We start from the raw sequence: 17,132 nt of genomic DNA, 5'->3' as shown, positions 1-17,132 counted from the left end.
TGCTTCTTGTTTGAGACTAGATTTAAAATGCGGGATGGATATTCAGCTTTGTGTCATTAATAAAAACCATGAAGTCTTAGTTTTCTAACAGATTTTTAGCCTCTGCCCTCCTCCCCCTGCCAAACCAGGCAGAATACCTGTGGGAGCACTGCTGTAGCACTGAACCAGAGGGCTGGTTACACACCTGATTTTGATATTTTTAATTGGCTATTGTCATTAATTCTTCATCCAGCATTGTTTTTTGGCTTAAACAATTATTCCCCCCCAACAGCGTGTCGATGGGGAGCGGTTGTGCTTTGTCTCTTTCTTTTGCAGAGCTGGTTTACATCAGTGAATCTGCCCTTGAAGTTGGAGCAGTTGCCTCCTGTGCAGTTCCTGAGCGTGTGCTCTGCTGCGACATCCCCCAGGACCCAGCTGGGAGCAGAGGAGCTTATACAGTCTAAGTATAGGTGTAAGACACGGGAAAGGCTAACGCGATTACGCGATTCAGCACAGCCCTGCAATACCAAGATGTGAGCTGGCTCTGTTGTAGCAGAGCAGGATCTGCAAGCAGTGCAGAAAGCTGTGACAAGCTGGGTTCTGAGAGACAGCATTTGAAACTGCTTTAGTGGGAATCCACCCCATTCCCCCTCCTCCTTCGGACTGTGGGAAGAACAGAGTTCTAAATGCTTTATGCTGCCATAAATGTTCTTGCCGACTGCCTGTAGCTCAGTTCCAACTCAACCTTAAACCGTCCTCAGGCTCAGACCTTACAAAGCTGTCCCACCTTCTCTGAAGCTGTTTCAGTTGAGGCTCCTGTATTCTGTCCTTTCACGTAGAGAGGGGAAAAATTATTTTGTGCCGAGTGAACCAATTGGTAGCAGCAAACCACGCCGCACTTGCTTTCGCAGCAGCGGTTTTATAGAATGGGAAAATGGGCGTTTGCAAAACCAGAGGGAATACAGTAAGGAAAGAACATGGTGTTTCCGCCCGGTTTCGAACCGGGGACCTTTCGCGTGTTAGGCGAACGTGATAACCACTACACTACGGAAACTTCCCTCGCTACGGCTCTTCCCGGAGCTCATCTTCAGGGGAGCTCCATGGAGCGCTGGCCTTTTCTTTACTATTCTTTCAACCACGTCAACTCTTCAAAAACGGAGGAGGGCCTTCACCGCCACAGACTGGGGGCAGCCAGCAGCTGTTTGGCACCCCGGGGGAAAAGAACTGTAGAAACAAAAAAGCGCACCCGTCCCTGGGTGGGCTCGAACCACCAACCTTTCGGTTAACAGCCGAACGCGCTAACCGATTGCGCCACAGAGACCCGCTGAACGTTCGGCCAGACGAGGTGCTCCTGATCACTGTGCCGTCCATATTCCTGGGTGGCTGATAAACGTTTCATGTTTTGCTGTTGTTGTTGTTTTTTTTTTTTAATCTAAAGACACCGGTTTGCTTTTTTAATCTGAAGAATTTAGGAATATTCATTCTTTCTCTCTCTCTCTCTCTCTCTTTTTTTTTTTTTTAAATCTCCACTGTTTCTGCGACCTACATACGGAGAGGGAAACATACAGCCTACAGCTGTGCCTTGGGGTCAAACATTACCTCTCAGAGTCATAAAACCCAGCAAAGATCAATGAGTGTACTCCAAGAGAGAGGAAGGCAAAATTTAGCACGTGCCAATTAGTGAGTGCATGGCTGAAGCATCCAAACGTCCCATAGTTCTACTAAGAAAGGGCTAAGTGGGACAAGGGACTTGAGGAAAATTCATTCTCACATGTTTAAGAATCTTGCCAAAGCCATTAGGCCTCAGGGAAGACCTTATTGTTCTCTACAACGGCCTGAAAGGAGGGTATGGCGAGGTAGGAGTCGGCCTCTTCTCTCAGGAAACAGCTATGGGATGAGAGGAAACGGCCTCAAGTTGCACCAAAGAAGGTTCAGGTTGAAGAGTAAGGAAAATTTCCTCTCAGAAATGGTGGTGAGGTATTGGCACAGCTGCCCAGGCAGGTGGTGATAGCACCATCCCTGGAGGTGTTCAAGAGCTGTGTAGACGTGGCACTGAGGGACATAGTTAGTGGGCATGGTGGTAATAGGCTGACAGTTGGACTTGATCTTAGAGGCCTTTTCCAACCTTAATGATTCTATGGAGGGTCTATACAAGTCTACAGTTCAGATAAGTAAGCGATCAAACAACCTGTGTCCTGTGACACTCATATATAGGACTTCCCATGTAGAATTTAGTTTGGACACTTCCACTGGAGCTTTTGTGCCAAGAGCTGAACAGATATCACAAGTGGAGAAACACATCCCACAAGATATTTATAGGTCTGCACTCACCGTCCTTTCCTGTTCTGTCTGAGAGCATTTCTACAAAAGATTTTCAGAGGAGATTAATGTGCTGGAGGTCTCACGGCGCGACGGGAGAAACTTGCTGGCTTTGCACATTTCCATGGGCTCCATGGCTCTACATGTCAGGTTTATATTCCTCACACAGCATGATGAGGGTTTCCAGCAGTGATGCAGCAAGCAGAGGGGATCCAGCAGCAGTGGGGGAAAAACAGCATCACCCCTGCCTGGGGTTGGGGGCTGCAATGAGTGCAGGCAACTTCCTACAACTCTCACTGTCAGACAGTCATACCAAAAACATTCTCACTAGCACAGCTCTTTCCTCCTTGCATGAAGAAATCAGCTTAGGAAGTCCTGGAGCTGATGTAATGATATTTCTTTTTGGTGGGGGAAGGAGAAGGAAGGGAATACCAAAGCACAGCGAGAAGGGGAAATGAAGATTGCGTGTTGGTCAGCACAGAGCTGCAGGAGGAAGCTCCTGAGTCCTAAGTGGTGCCAGGGGCAGACAGGGCTGGATGGAGCCGGGGGAGAGCAGAATGGCAAAGAAGAGCAATAAAATTGAGGGAGAAATGGGCTCGGGGGAGCGGGATGAGAGGAAAGAGAAGGCATCAGCAGCCAACTGCTATAGGCCTGGGCTGCATACGTTGGAAAGCCAGTGGATCCTGCTATTTTATTTTATTTTATTTTTGCATTATGGTAATGTCAAACATCATGTTAAATGCCATCCTTGAGCACAAACTTACCCAGAGTTAACTCTCAGAAAAAATCACAGCCCCAAATTATGCCAGATGTTGCTGTGCTGTCCATCAGAAACCAGCCCCTGACTGCTCACAGGCCATGCTCATCACCTCCTGATCACTGACATGCTTCTGTACATTTGCTTGTACCCAAGTTACCTGATAGATCTCCTTATCAATTACTTCAGATGATAACAATTTGCATGATAGTGAGGTTGGGTAAAGCCACAGCTGTAGGTAAATTTCCCATTCAAAAAGGAGCAGATGGGTTTTTCCTGGAAGGACAGGTGCACTTTGATGAGGATCTTTCCAAACTTTCCAGCTGTCTGATAGAATCATAGTCCCGTAGATCATAGAATGGTTGGAAGGAACCTTAAAAGCCTGTCCTATTCCAACCTTGCACTGTGGCAGGGACAGCTCCCACCAGCTCAGGCTGCCCAGGGCCCCATGCAGCCTGGCCTTGAGCACTTTCAGGGATGGGGCACTCACAGCTTCTGTGGGCAGCCTGAGCCTCACTGTCTTACAGAAGACACCATGAGCCTCCTGCATCTCATGCTCCCTTGTCACCTCTTCCCTGGGATTAAAGCTGGGGCAAGAGATGCCACAATAACTCTTTTCATCCGTATTGGGCTCAGACTAGGGAAACTGCAATTTGAAAGGCTGAGCTTGTAAAGCTGAGTGTTGGCAGCTGCCACCATCTTCCAGAGGGAAGTGTTGTCTCACATTTTTCTGGGCTTCACCTGTGACTACGAAGATGCAATGAGGAATGCTATATGCTGTGGCTGCGCTGAGCTGGCAGGCACCCAAGTATGGGGTGCTGCTGTGCTCCCACAGGGCTGTAGGAAGCGTTTCACGATCTGAGATAACTCAGACCCTCACTTCCTCTTTCTGCACTCACAGGGCTGAGCTGCTGCCGCGGCTGCACTGTCTGCCCACTGCCTGCTCACAAAATGGATCAGGAGACCCTGGGGAGCGTCGTCCTGCTTGCCATTGTCACCTTGATCAGCGTCATCCAGAACGGTGAGGCAGAAATCCGTGTACATGGGAGGGGAGAACTATCCGGTGTTCGTTAGATAAGCTCTGGCTGTGTGTGTGTGTGCAGGCATCCTGGGCAGGCATTTGGCTTTAGCAATGCTCTCAGCACACTGCCTGACATGCTGTTGTTTCTATGGCTTGTCAGCCCTGCTGTGTGTCAGTCATATGCATGTCAGGGTGATGTGTTGGAGCTGCTGGTGACAATGTGCACTTAGATCCGATAACTGGGACCATCTCTAAAGCCCCAGTGCTGCTTTTTGGTTGGCAGCAGCAAGGGCCTGGAGCTCTGCACAGAGCCAGGTGAAGGCCATAAAATGGCACTGACCACTGAGAAGTGTGTTTGGGTGATATGGGATCACCTAGCTGTCCAGATCCTCTAGCGTGACTAGATTGCATTATCTGCAGCCTCAAGAATGCAGCATTTTCTGCAGTGGGGAAGTTTCATTTCTTGCTCTCATTCAGACCCCTACCCTCAATACTGTTCCTTGGAGCTTTTAAAATAAAACTGCAAGCTTCTCTTCTGCACAAATCTGTTTTTAACTTGATCAACCTTCTTCTACCATACTTAATCATTCTAGTAGAAAATGCTGCTCATCATCCAGACAAGGGAGTGGGTTTTGCCCCGGATGCACTGTGGTTACCCAGGCTCAAGAAGCTTGGTGAGTAACTGACAGAAATGCTTGAAATCCCAGTGAGTGCAGACCTCATGGTTCATGCCTGGAAATGGGCTGTGTTGCAGGGAGGGGAAGTGGTGGGGGCTCAGCCCAGAGCAGCAAAGTGTGAAGATGGGTGAAATCCTGAGGTAGACACTAACTACTGCACTATTCAGCACAGTCCTCTTTAGTGGTAAATGCACAGCAGATAGTGAAGCAGCATAAGGAGTGCTGGGATCAGAGCACAAACATCTTCCTCCTTCTACCCTCCTCTACCTTCTCCTCTGAGTAGCACAGGGAATGAGGCTGTGGTCAATCCATAATGCCTGTATCTGCCGCTCTTTCATGGTCGCTCTCTGCCCCCACTCCATATGGGATGCCTCCTATGGATGCCATCCTTCCCAATCTAATTCCGTGTGGACTTCCCACAGGCTACAGCTCTCCAACCACAGCTCCATACCACAGGGCCCACCTTTCAGGACCTGCTCCACTGCTGGCTGCTCTCCACAGGTTGCAGCTTCATCCCAGGGCCTCATCTTGCAGCCCCCCTGCTACCAAACCTAGCCATGTAAACCCAATATACTCTGAAACTCAAGCACTTGCCTTCCAGCCTGACATGCACTTTGCTTTCATGGAAGTCCCTCTGTGAAATCACTGACCCCACTGCTGTGGGCCAGCCATGTTGCAGAGAGCTCTGTGTGACGAATAAGGGTGGCATACAGCCCTGAACTATGATTTCGAAGCTTGTAGCACTTGATTTCTTTCTCCCAAGCTTTCTGTCTGGAAAGATCTCCATGACACACATGTTGTACATTATGCATATTGTATGTCACATATACAGTAATTAGGGCAGTAGAAATGCTTGTCAAAGGATAACAGTTGTACTAAACTCCTGCTATAACTCAGTGAGGCATCTGCTGACTGTCTTTAAGTACTTGGAGCCAGTAATGATGTAAATTTGGGTTTGTATGTTTGTCTGCACCTGATGCAGGATTATAAAGCAATTCTGGTGAATGCTGCTGTTCCAAAGCTGCATGCAGGCTGCATTGCTGCCTGTCTCGTTGACATCACCTCACTTGCACTGGGAATCTCCACATCCTGCAGAGTAACTGAGCAACCGGGTGCTGCTGAGTCACACACAGAGCTTTGGTGTTATTCTTGCATTACTGCAATGTTGTAACCAAGCAGCCTTCAGGGCAAACTGAGCAGATCAGGACAGAGGAAGTGATGTGAAGCGGATGGAAGGGGCAGCCCTACATGACTGCCAGCACGCACTCAGCTGTAGCATCAGCACGCTGTTCAGTTTGTGTGGACTCAAGAAACAACAAGACTTCCCCCCTTATATGGCCACACCTGGAGCCAGTTCATGGGAATGGCCCATCGAAAATAGACCTGAAACCAAAGGTGCATTATCTCCATCTGGATCATCTCCCCAAGGCCCTTGCTACATACTCCCAAGTACCAGACCACAATGGATCAAGGTCATAGCAGCTGAAGAAGCCTTGGAGCCATGGGGCATTGATCCCAGGTGCAGCTGAGCCCACTTAATCTCTTGGCCACCTCCCCTCCTTTGTACCTCCCTGTTCAGTTCACCCATCCGCACTAGGTTGTGAAACCACATCCTTGACTCAAGGTTTGGAGGAAAAGAGTGAGAAATATAACCACAGCGTTGCAAGTTAACACAGTAGTCTCTCCTTTCCCCAGCATCAGCCTAACAGGAGCTCAACACTGCTGTGCTGCCTGCCCAAACCTATGGCAGAGGCCACCACTGAATGGGAACCTGCCAGCTCTGCTCTGCTCTTTTGCAGAGCTTCAGCTCAAGGGGATGTACCTCCTGGGCTGCCCTTGGAGGTGGCTCTTCTCATGCTGGTAGCTTGATGTCTGCAGGTGCTTTTCATCTGTTTCTCTTTGTAACTCATTGTAAGGTAAGTAAAACACCTATCTCCCCAACGCTTCTCAGTGTCCCCAAAACAAGAAGAAACAAAGCCTGCTCTTGCCCATGATGCAGGTGTTCATGATAAACCCATCTTTGTCTTTGCCCTAATACTCAGCCCTTTGACCAAGGATCCAACAGGTCACGTCAGAGATGATGATCCAGCTCATGCCTGGATTTCCATGGCCAGGTCCTTGCCCAGTGGAAGCTACATGCCAGGAGTGTCACCATCTGCTCCTCCAAGCTCCTGTGCTCAGTGGCCAGCACCATGTTGGACATAGCTGGGTTTAACCCAATGGAACTCTCGGCTGCAGCTCACCTGCACCTGGGAAGTGGCAGAACCTACAGTGGCAGAGAGAATCATAGAATCATCAAGGGTGGAAAAGACCCCTAAGATCATCTAGTCCAACTCTCAGCCCATCCCCACCATGCTCCTCACGGCCACATCCACACGGTTCTTGAACACCTGCAGGGACTGTGACTCTACCACTTCCTGGGCAACCTGTGCCAGTGCCTCACCACTCTTTCTGAGAAGAAATTTTTGCCCAAGAGGGAGATGTTTAAAGCTTACCGTTGTCTTTCTCCAAAGGCTGTCCCCCTAAAAGGGGATCTCATGTGCACGCTAAAAGGAAAGGATGTGCTATGTATCCCAGTAAGCTCATCCAGTCCAAGGCCTACAGGAAGTGGTTTACCATCACAGGAGATTTACACTGGACAAAAACATCATGCTGGCAACTTGGTCCTCCATTAACAACCCAAAGGTTGGGTCAGCACATGGGTGAAGACACCGGGAGCTCTTGGTGGCTGAGCTGCTGGATGGTGGCAGCTATGGGCCTTCAGATTCCAGGGATGAAGTCCTGCAGTTATCAAGTTATCATATTGCTACAATAATGTATGGGGCTTTTGTGTGTGTGTTTTTTTTTTCCCTCTCTTTTTTTTTTTTCCCTGATGTGTTTTCTTTGGTATACATCTTAGACTAATATTCCAAACCATAGGGTGATTTGGTTGCACTGAGATTGATACATGATGATACAATGCCTGTAGCCTGTAGGCTGTCAGAACTCTGCCAGGTGCATTTAGACACATGATTGACGGTCTCTGTTTTAGTGTAATTAGACAAGTGTTTGTCAAGCATACAATACATTATCTTGCGATGCTGTGTTTTTGCAGCAGCTAACATCCTGACATGATACCATTGCTTAAAAGTAGGAAACAAACGATGGATACACAGCATCAGTCATCAGTACTAGGGTTGCAATGAGCCTTTCTGGGAAATGAATATAACCTGTTGGATGTCCTCATTCTGGCAAAAGGGTATCACTGAAAGAGCAGAAAGTCTCTTTTCTCTCTGCTCTGTCAGAGAGTGAGGATGAGTTCTGGCAGCTCTCACCAGCAGGTTTTTCCCTCTGGAGAACAAATACATAGCACTGGGTTGTACGTGTGCGGCAGGGGGGGATTTAACCATGCTTAGAGGTGAGATATGCTGACAGCAACATGCAGACATGTGAGGATGTCAGGGTGACACCATGTCATGCCCTTGCATGGTGGGCTGCGTTACGCCATGTTGACAGAGTGAGCGTGCTGGCGACCCTGCACCTCCACACATCTGCACATTCTGCTGCTGGCCAGGAATACACAAGGATGCTTGCACTTCTGAAATATCTCCAGATTACATTTCAGATCAAACAGCTTGCGTTGTTTTTTGTTTGTTTTTTACAGCTTTTTTTGCTAGCAAATTGGAGCATGAGAGTAAACACTGCAATGGCAAAGGAATCCAGCGGCCAGGCTCCTCTGCCTTTGAACGTGTCTACACTGCCAAGTGAGTAGGAAGAGCCAGTGGGGCAAGCCTGGGCTCACCGCCCTGTTCCTTACAGCTTAATCAAAACTCTTAAGGGGTCCAAAGTTGGGCTCCAAGGCTTTGCTCTGCAATCCCATTGCTGTGTGCGCTGTGGCAGAGGTTAGACCTGTAGTTCTCCAGTGCATTTGCTGCTGAGCACAGGACATGCAGACCTGATGTTCTCTATGTCCTGTATCTGGGATCCAACTCTCCAAATCGCACCTAAAACTGGAAGTGTGACATGGGCACAGCCATTGTTCCATTCACACTGCAGCTCCAGGGGGAAGCAACTCTGACTTGAGATGTAGTGGCAGAGCTCTGAACAAGTCCCGGCTCTCTGCTTCCCCACTGCATTTGCTGCATCTTGTCTTCAACATTCCTTCAGAGGGAGCAGAGGGGAAAATTAATTCCAACCCAGAAGAGAAAAGAACATAAAATATTTTTTATTACCCATGAAGTACTGGCAATATGCTCAAAAAGGCAGAGAACAGCAAAATGCTGCCCTTCACAGGTGTGTGACCTCTGCAAAAGCACATCTCCCTCTGGAAGTGCATTCCAGGCTGAAGGAGGGAGTCAGAAATGATTCCTGTGCATGTGCAAGGAGACAGGTTAACCTTTCCAGACACTCCTTTTTGCTGTGCAGTTCTCCTTTTGTTGGCTTCACACAGCTCTCAATGCTCATTGCTTGATTAATATGACTTAAGCACAAGGATTTGCTAAGCCGACAAAGCGTGCAGCTCTGTTATACATGCTAGAGGAAGCAAATGCACTTCCCAGCTGCTGGGCTCGCTTGCGGTTTCTTTCCTGAGCAGGCAGAACAAAGAGTCCATTCTCTGCATGAGGCGGCAGGTAGGCAAATCCTGGGCGAGGCAGCAATCATGTTGGGGCACAGGCACATGAGGAGTCGCTTCCCTGGCTGCTGCCCACGCAGCATCCCTGTGCCTGCATGAGGCTGCTGTGGAGCCTGCACAGCCCAAATCCATTCCACAGTTGTTCATGGATGAAAGAAACTAATTTTCTTTCAATATTCCCTGTATTCTGATTTCTCTCTCATAAATTCCTTTCTAGCCAAAACTGTGGGCACACGTACCCTACGTTTCTCGCCGTGCTTTGGTGCGCTGGGCTTCTCTGCAGCCAAGGTAACAATTGTTTTCATTCCCCTTCATGACTTTAATTGAGGGATGGAGATCACTTCAGTACTTCAGACAATTCCCCTAAAGGAGTCATGGGCAAGTTTCCACGTCATGGGCAAGATTCCACTGAATGGAGACATTCAAGGTCAGGCTGGACCAGGCTCTGAGCAACCTGATCTAGCTTTAGGTGGTCCTGTCCCAACTCAAATGATTCTGATTCTATGGGGCTAGGGAATGCAGGCATGTGAAAGTGGTACTGTCACCCACCTAGAGCTGATGACATACACTGAGCATTTATGCGTTCCTCTCAATGGATTCTTGCAATACAATTGGATAAAGATAGGTCAGGAGCATAACTACTACTTTCCTAGGGGTTGTATGCTGTTCTTTCTGGAAAGGAAGAGTTTCATCACCAGACGAAGAGATGTGGGGAAATCTGGTACACTCTTTTCTGAGTTTCAGTGGGACCAGGTGCATGTTTTGCATGACTGAGGGAAGAATTACACTCAAAAAGTCCTTGGAAAAGGGAGAGTGGGTACAATACATGTGAGGGACCCAAGCTGACATTTGTAATGTGTTCTTCTACCCTTTGTGCAGCACCTGCCGCCTTTGCTGGCCTGATGTACTTGTTTGTGAGGCAGAAGTACTTTGTGGGCTACTTGGGGGAGAGGACCCAGAGGTAAGGCATTGCAGAGCCTTTTCATAAATCCTGGGGTGTTTCAGAACCACAGAACAGCTGGGGTGGGATGGGATCTCTGGAGGACTCCTAGCCTGACCCCTGCTCTAGCAGGAACATCCAGAGCAGGGTGCCCAGAGCAACATTCAGGCAGCTTTGGAAGATCTCCAAGGAGAAGACTCGACAGATTCTGGGCAGCCTATGCCAGTGGTCCATAACCAACACAGAAGTGATCCTGGTGTTCATAGGGAACCTCATGTATGTCAGTTTGTGCCCATGACCTCTGTTCCAGGGTGAACAGTCCCAGATCTCTCAGCCCCTCCTCATAGAAGATGCTACCTGCATCAACATATGCATGTGTGTGTTTCTGCTAGTATTTGCACAACATCCTCCTCTGATCTTAATAAAGCTAATTATGCATGTGAGGAACAAAACCATCCCACAGTCGCTGGTGGCTATAAAGACATACAAGTCCCTCTGAATAGTCACTTTGGTGAGAAAAGTCCTGCACTGAGGTGAGGAGATGAATCCAGGCCCAAACTGTTCAGAAAATTTCCAATGACATCCACAAGCTTGCAGCGGGCCAAGCAGAAAAGCAGGAATTCCCTCCTCTGTGACAACCCTTGGATTGCACCTGCTGATCTCAGCCAGAGCCTGGAGGCTGAGGGCTCCTTAGGTAAGGTGGCCCCAATAATGAATTGCTTTCCTCTCTTCCTGTCTCCCCAGCACACCCGGGTACTTGTTTGGGAAGCGTATCATTTTGTTCCTGTTCCTCATGTCTGTGGCCGGTATACTCAACTACTATCTCATCTACTTCTTTGGAAGTGACTTCGAAATTCATATAAAGACTATAACCAGCGCCATCTCACCACTGCTTCTCATTCCCTAGCTCCTCACAGTGCCCAGGGGTCAGCCTGCTTCACATATCAATATCCAGAAGCAGCTATAATTCAGCTGTTTAAGAAATAAACCTATAACCCTTTCAAATTGCTGTAAATCTAATGTTCAGTGGGCTTTGTAGCTTGATTTAACCTTGCTTTTTCCTTCAGGAAAAAGATTTATTGTGAGCACTCAGCATGCTCAAGGAACGGTAACAACTTCCAGTTAATTCATCAGAGTTTTTTCATTAAACTGCATTTTGAAAGCCAGTTGCATGACTGTAAGGGACATTTTATGCTTTCATTGTAACTATTTTCCTTAATGCTTATGATGAAAGCCAGGAGCCTCTGAGCTTCATCCTCGAAGGATGTACAGCCACAACCACAACCTGAAGCAGGCTTTCACCATCACCCTTCATCCATCTGCCTATGCAAATGCACAGGGCAGCCTCTTGTCCCACCCTTTCTCTTGCATTTGTTGGTGATTGAGAGCAGGACAGCAGGCTGGCCCCTGTCTGGTTTTCCTTGATCAATATTCATGTGTGTAATACTCCCAGCACTGATCTCATCCATACCTCAGCCTGGCTATCCTCCCAGAGCTGTGGAAAGGGGCCTTACATCAATGAGGATCTGGTAAATTGACAGCAAGATTGGTTTTGTTTTGCTTTGCTTAATAAAACAGCCTGAAAGGATAAAATCCATTTGCTCCCATCTTCTTTGTGCACCACTGACGTGATGCAGGTGAGTGGCACACCCCCACCACCTGTGGGAGCTGCTCTGAGGGACATGTTTTTAACAGCTCTCTCCCTATTAGCAAGCTCAATTAGCAGCCTTCATCACTAACAACATGCCCCAGCGCGTTCATGCCAAAGAGCAGCCTTATGAGAGAAGAAAGCTGAGATGGGCAGACAGCTCAGCACAACCTTTGTAAGTATTGCTACCGTAAGAGTGCTTAAGTTCTTAAACCTATCCGATTACCACATGCAGGATGAGTAAAGCTGCATACCATGGCTCCTTTTGGAGGGACAGAGTCACAGCTACATGAGCAGAGGCTTTGCAGAATTGCAGTCAAAAGAGAGAAGCCTGCCCCAGTGCCGTGGTTCCATGACATGTTTCTCTGCTGCCTTTTCTCTCTCGCAACCAGTAGTCCTTGGTGGTGGCCCACTACCCCTCCTGGCCACCGTGGGGCCACCAAGTGATGGCAGCTCCTCATGTCTTGGAGTGACAGAATCCATCCACAATCTGGGAGCAGCAAAGGATCACGTGCCACTGTTGTGACACTGTTTAGAGGAGGAGATGCTCTCAGGGCCTCCACCAGCACCACAGAGGCCCTGCTTTCCAGCCAGTCTGATATCCTTGAGCTCTGACGCTTGGTCATAGAATTGCAGAGTTGCAGAATCACAGAACAACCCAAGGTGGAAGAGGATCAAGGATCATCGAGTCCAACCCCTGTCTCCACACAGCACCATCCCAAATCCAATCCCAATGTCTGAAAGCCCTGTCCAAACACTCCCTGAGCTCCAGCACCTCAAGGCCGTGCCCACAGCCCTGGGCAGGCAGTTCCATGCCCACCGCCCTCTGGTGCAGACCCTTTCCCTCACCCCCAGCTGCCCTCCCCTGACGCAGCTCCATGCCGTTCCCTCGGGCCCTGTCGCTGTCACACAGAGCAGAGCTCAGCGCTGCCCCTCCGCTCCCTGTGAGGAGCTGCAGCCGCCATCAGGCCTCCCCTCAGCCTGCTCTGCTCTGGGCTGAGCACACCAGGGGCCTCAGCTGCTCCTCACACACCTTGCCCTCCAGAGCCTTCTTCATCTTTGTAGGCCTCCTGTGGATATTCTCTAATAACTTTATGTCCGTTTTGTACTGTGGCATGCAAACTGCACCCAGTGCTGCAGTTGAGGCTACACAGCGCAGAGCAGGACAGTCTCTTCCGTCAGCTGGCTCACAGTGCTGGGCGTGGGGCATCTCTGTGTTGGCCTTTTTGGCTCCCAAGACCATCACCTGTTGGAGGCAGCTCTCCCAACACTGTGTGACTGCCTTGCAGGTCCCACCGGATGTGCAAAGATCCCCTCCTCTCCTTTTTGTCTTCTGCAGCAAGGAGCAGCCCACTTGAGCTTCTTCTGCCAGCTCCTGCTAGCATGGGAAGCAATTCTCCAGATTCTCTTCACCTGCACTAAAGGGCAAAGGATGACTGAATGACTCTTTGGGATTAGATAATCCATCCCAGCACTCTCAGGCTTCTCTGATGACTCAAAGGCTGGTCTATATGCCTCTGTGTAGGTGAGATCACTCAGGCCTGGCCATCTTCAGAAGGAACTGAGTCCAGCCCATCTTCTGCTGTACTAATTCATGAGTATTTTTCAAGAATTTCACCTATGTACTTCCTCAAAGCTTTTCTGATAACAAAATAGATGAAAATGTAGGCAAAATCCATTTTCCATCTGCCTATAAGTAGAAGGGATGGTAGTCACAGACAGACAAACAGGTGGTGTATGAACTGATCACTATGTAAATTTTCCATGAATGTCACACTCTGTTTTCCAGGCTGCAGGCATGGCTTGTGGTTACATTTGCCTTTTTACTCTTTCTATGAAGAAGAAAAGGCAACACAAGTGTTATTTAGGCTTTCCTCGCTATGTTACACAACACCAGTTTTTGTTTTCTGCATGCAAAACTACCCTGATCTGGGCAGTGCAGTTACCACCACTTTGCACATCAGAAAGCTGCAAGCATAGATCCTTGTGCACAAATGCATATGCTACTGTAAAAGACATGCAGACGCATACTAAGATTGTATACACATGAACCTGAAAGGACCTGCTCAGTTGCACTGGACATGGAGGCAAGGTTGGTGGCAGAGCCTTGGGATGGCTCCTGTTCAGGGCTAGCCTGCAAGCTGCTAGGGTCTGTACCTGTGCTTGGTACTGGACCAGAGAAGAAGCCAGGGGTCTGTACAAATATCTGTTGCTTTCTCATCCTTCTAACTGTGCTGTTCTTCTAACTTTCCCCAGCTTCTTGTGATGGAGTGCCATAACCACACTGCCTGACCATCTGTATCCCAGATAAACACATAAATGCACTGTGTATATGTCTATATACACAAGCACAGTGTGTTTTCTTACTGTATCTATATACAAATATATGTTAGCTGCTGATTCATATGAATGCTAGATTTTCAGGAAGGCAGGGATGTGGGTCACTTGGGTACCAGCCCTCTCCCAGCTTGCAGGCTGTGTACATCAGAGATATGGAGGTTGCTGGAAGCTGGGCTGTGGCAGGATGCATTTCAGCTGCTGACAAAGCTGCAGAGCGCACACATTATTCTTGCCACAGCAGCACATCTTCCATACAGCACTACAACCCTCTAGTGGAAACTTGGTCCTTTCGACATGCAGGTCGCTTCTGGTGCCAGATGAGCTGCTTCTTGTAGCCTGACAGTGATGTAATAGCACTCACAGCTCTCAACAGATACCTTTCTACTACTGAATGCTATTTTTTATTATTCTGTCACATCAGAGTCCGATCCTGAAGCATGATCCATCCTGTCTGTCACAAAGTGTTCAGTGTTGAATGCAGAGAAGCAGATAAAATCCACGTAGGAGAAGAAATCTCTGCATGCCACCCAGAAGAATTTCCAACATTTAGCAAATTCTCAACTTCCCAGAAAGTACCCATTTGGTCTGTGTCTGTGCCAAATTTCTGAACACATTTCTGAGGGTCGAGTCACTTCAGCCAGACTGAATGGGATGAGCGCTCCCGTGGAGAAGCTGCAGATCCTGCAGAGTGTGGCAGAGCCCCTGCAGGTAGCACTCTGACACCTGCGAGAAGGAAGCTATGACATTCACTGGGGGAACCTGGGGAGCTCGCCGATAATTTGAAGGTTTCTGTCCTAAGAATCATTAGTGAGATGCAGGACACCAGGGAACAAGCTCCCTGCACATGAAGCTGCTTTTGCCTTTTAGAGGAGAAATAACTAACTTGTGAGTTATTTGTGAGTAAATAGCCAGTAAGTATGCCTGCTGGTGGATCAGGCTGATGAAAAACCATAGGAGCTGATCTGGCTGAAAATCACCTTTTCAGTTATTTTACCCTTTATTGGGTTATTTTTAATCCAGCTCAGTTCCCCAGTCTTTCATAACTCATAGTGGTACAACCAAGATGCCACACTGACTGGGGAGTTAGGGACCCTAAAGAATACTCATCCACTGTAAATGCCATCCTACTTTTTTTTTTTTTTTTTTTTTTTGCCTTCAGACACTCCTTCATGTGTGAGGTTTCCTTTCCCTAACTCACTCGAAAAGTCACTAAGCCCACATCCCACTTCTCGCACCTCACCCAGTCCATAGGATTCACATAGCATCCCATCCATCACAGAAAATAAGTTTGTGCCTGGTTTCTGCCAACCTTTTCCTGCTGCTGTGTGAGACCTCTGACAGCACCAAGTCTACACAAGGCATACAAGCGACAAGGCTAACAAGTGGAAAATAGCAGCAGGAAACTCTGTCTGGGCACGCTACAGGCACCAGAACCCTGTGAATCATTGCTTACCCCACCCACTGACAGTTTAATGGCTCCTGGACTGTACTTTTATTTCCCAAGCAGGGTCTCAACTTTGTGATTATTATTTTTTTTTTCCTTAGTAGCAGGATGTAGCCCTTCTGATGGGGCTTAGCTGGCAACGGCAAAGTCTGAGTTCCAGTTTACAGAGGTTGCTAATGAAACATCAGATCCCTGGCAAATAGCGGAGCTTTTCCTGTCCCCATGCACGTCACACTGCCTTGAAAACACTGTTTCATTGAAAGGGAGAACTGAAAAGCAGGAAGGTAGATAAACAGTGATGCCTTGTTAGCAGAAAGGGCTCCCAGTGGTGGGGAAACACCCTAAGTAAGATCAGTATTTCACACATGTCCACCAAACCCTTCTCTTCACCTCTTCTCACGAGGTGCCACCAAAGTGTTTGTCCCACAGGAGCTCCCCCTTCCCTATGGGACTTTCCTGAAGCTGGCCTTTTCTGGTCGTACCACAATTGCACCCTAGGGTACTCAGTGCCAGTATTTCCCTGTAAAACCTCTTTACAAGAGACTGCCTCATCCCTTGGGGTTTTGGGGGGCTCACATCATGCCTTGCGGTTGGGTCCTCCAGCGGGCCAGTCCACTGCTTGCCTCCCAAACCCCAGGCAGCAGTTCCTGGTTTCCTTAAGACATGTGTGGTCTAGCAAGCAACCTACCAGCCAGCCAGTGTCCTAATTGGAAACAGCATGAACTCGCCCAGGCTGCATTCCTGGCATTTACCAGGCACTGGGCACAAGGCAGGACATGAAGATGCTCACCCACACAGCTGTGGGCAGTCTTTACCCACACTGACACAATGCATCAGTGGCCCTGGGGTATGCCAAAGGAGGCTGTGAGGCCTGGTACTGGATACCACTGAGCAGAGCCTGATTCTGACCTCTCTGCCCCCTTCCATAGGGTATTTATTGATACTGAGATCCCCCTGGGCCTCCTCCATGCTGAGCAGTTCCAGCTTTCTCGGCCTCTCCTCACAGAATAGATGCTCCAGACCCTTCAGCATCTTGGTGGCCCTTCACCAGGCTCTCTCCAGTAACTCCATGTCTCCCTTGGACTGGGGGACCAGGTTTGGACCCTCCCTCAAATGGCAGAAGACTGCCTATTTCTGTGGGTTGCAGCAACTCAGGGAGAGTCTGATGGGGGCCAGCCGCTGTTGCACAATGAATTGCAGTGTATCTTCTCCTGTGTTTGGGAGTTGTGGTGGGCTTCTTGTAGCTCAGATTACATAGAATCACAGAATCACAGAGTTTCAGGGATTGGAAGGAACCTCTGGAGATCACTCAGTCCAACACCCTGCTAAAGCAGGTTCCTACTGTAGGTTGATCAGGAAAGTATCCAGGTGAGTTTTGAACATCTCCAGGGAAGG

The 17,132-nt window shown here is 48.6% G+C and overlaps 1 protein-coding gene and 2 non-coding genes across 3 annotated transcripts; 1 reads left to right on the top strand and 2 right to left on the bottom strand.

Annotated features, from left to right (window-relative positions):
- Positions 1–960: 960 nt before the first annotated feature.
- On the bottom strand, positions 961–1,033 carry TRNAV-AAC (transfer RNA valine (anticodon AAC)). Its single transcript has one exon. It is a non-coding gene; the product is annotated as a tRNA-Val (tRNA).
- Positions 1,034–1,226: 193 nt separating this feature from the next.
- Positions 1,227–1,300, bottom strand: TRNAN-GUU (transfer RNA asparagine (anticodon GUU)). Its single transcript has one exon. It is a non-coding gene; the product is annotated as a tRNA-Asn (tRNA).
- Positions 1,301–3,926: 2,626 nt separating this feature from the next.
- On the top strand, positions 3,927–11,898 carry ALOX5AP (arachidonate 5-lipoxygenase activating protein). The gene is made up of 5 exons (XM_003203398.5): positions 3,927–4,076; positions 8,397–8,496; positions 9,583–9,653; positions 10,245–10,326; positions 11,050–11,898. Exons 1-5 carry the CDS (start codon positions 4,007–4,009, stop codon positions 11,210–11,212), a joined length of 486 nt encoding a protein of 161 aa, XP_003203446.1. The 5' UTR covers positions 3,927–4,006; the 3' UTR covers positions 11,213–11,898.
- The last annotated feature ends 5,234 nt before the right edge of the window (positions 11,899–17,132 follow it).

The sequence above is a fragment of the Meleagris gallopavo genome, chromosome 1 (genome assembly GCF_905368555.1).
Source record: "Meleagris gallopavo chromosome 1, MGAL_WU_HG_1.1, whole genome shotgun sequence".
Lineage (NCBI taxonomy): Eukaryota > Metazoa > Chordata > Aves > Galliformes > Phasianidae > Meleagris > Meleagris gallopavo.
Note: the sequence above shows the minus strand (reverse complement) of the source record. Positions and strands in the feature narration are given on the sequence as shown.

Bases quoted from the DNA above. Each gene is read 5' to 3' on its own strand.
- ALOX5AP (XM_003203398.5), top strand. From the start codon at position 4,007: ATGGATCAGGAGACCCTGGGGAGCGTCGTCCTGCTTGCCATTGTCACC. The intron at 4,077-8,396 runs GTGAGGCAGAAA...TGTTTTTTACAG, and splicing joins GATCAGCGTCATCCAGAACG to CTTTTTTTGCTAGCAAATTG. The intron at 10,327-11,049 runs GTAAGGCATTGC...CTGTCTCCCCAG, and splicing joins TTGGGGGAGAGGACCCAGAG to CACACCCGGGTACTTGTTTG.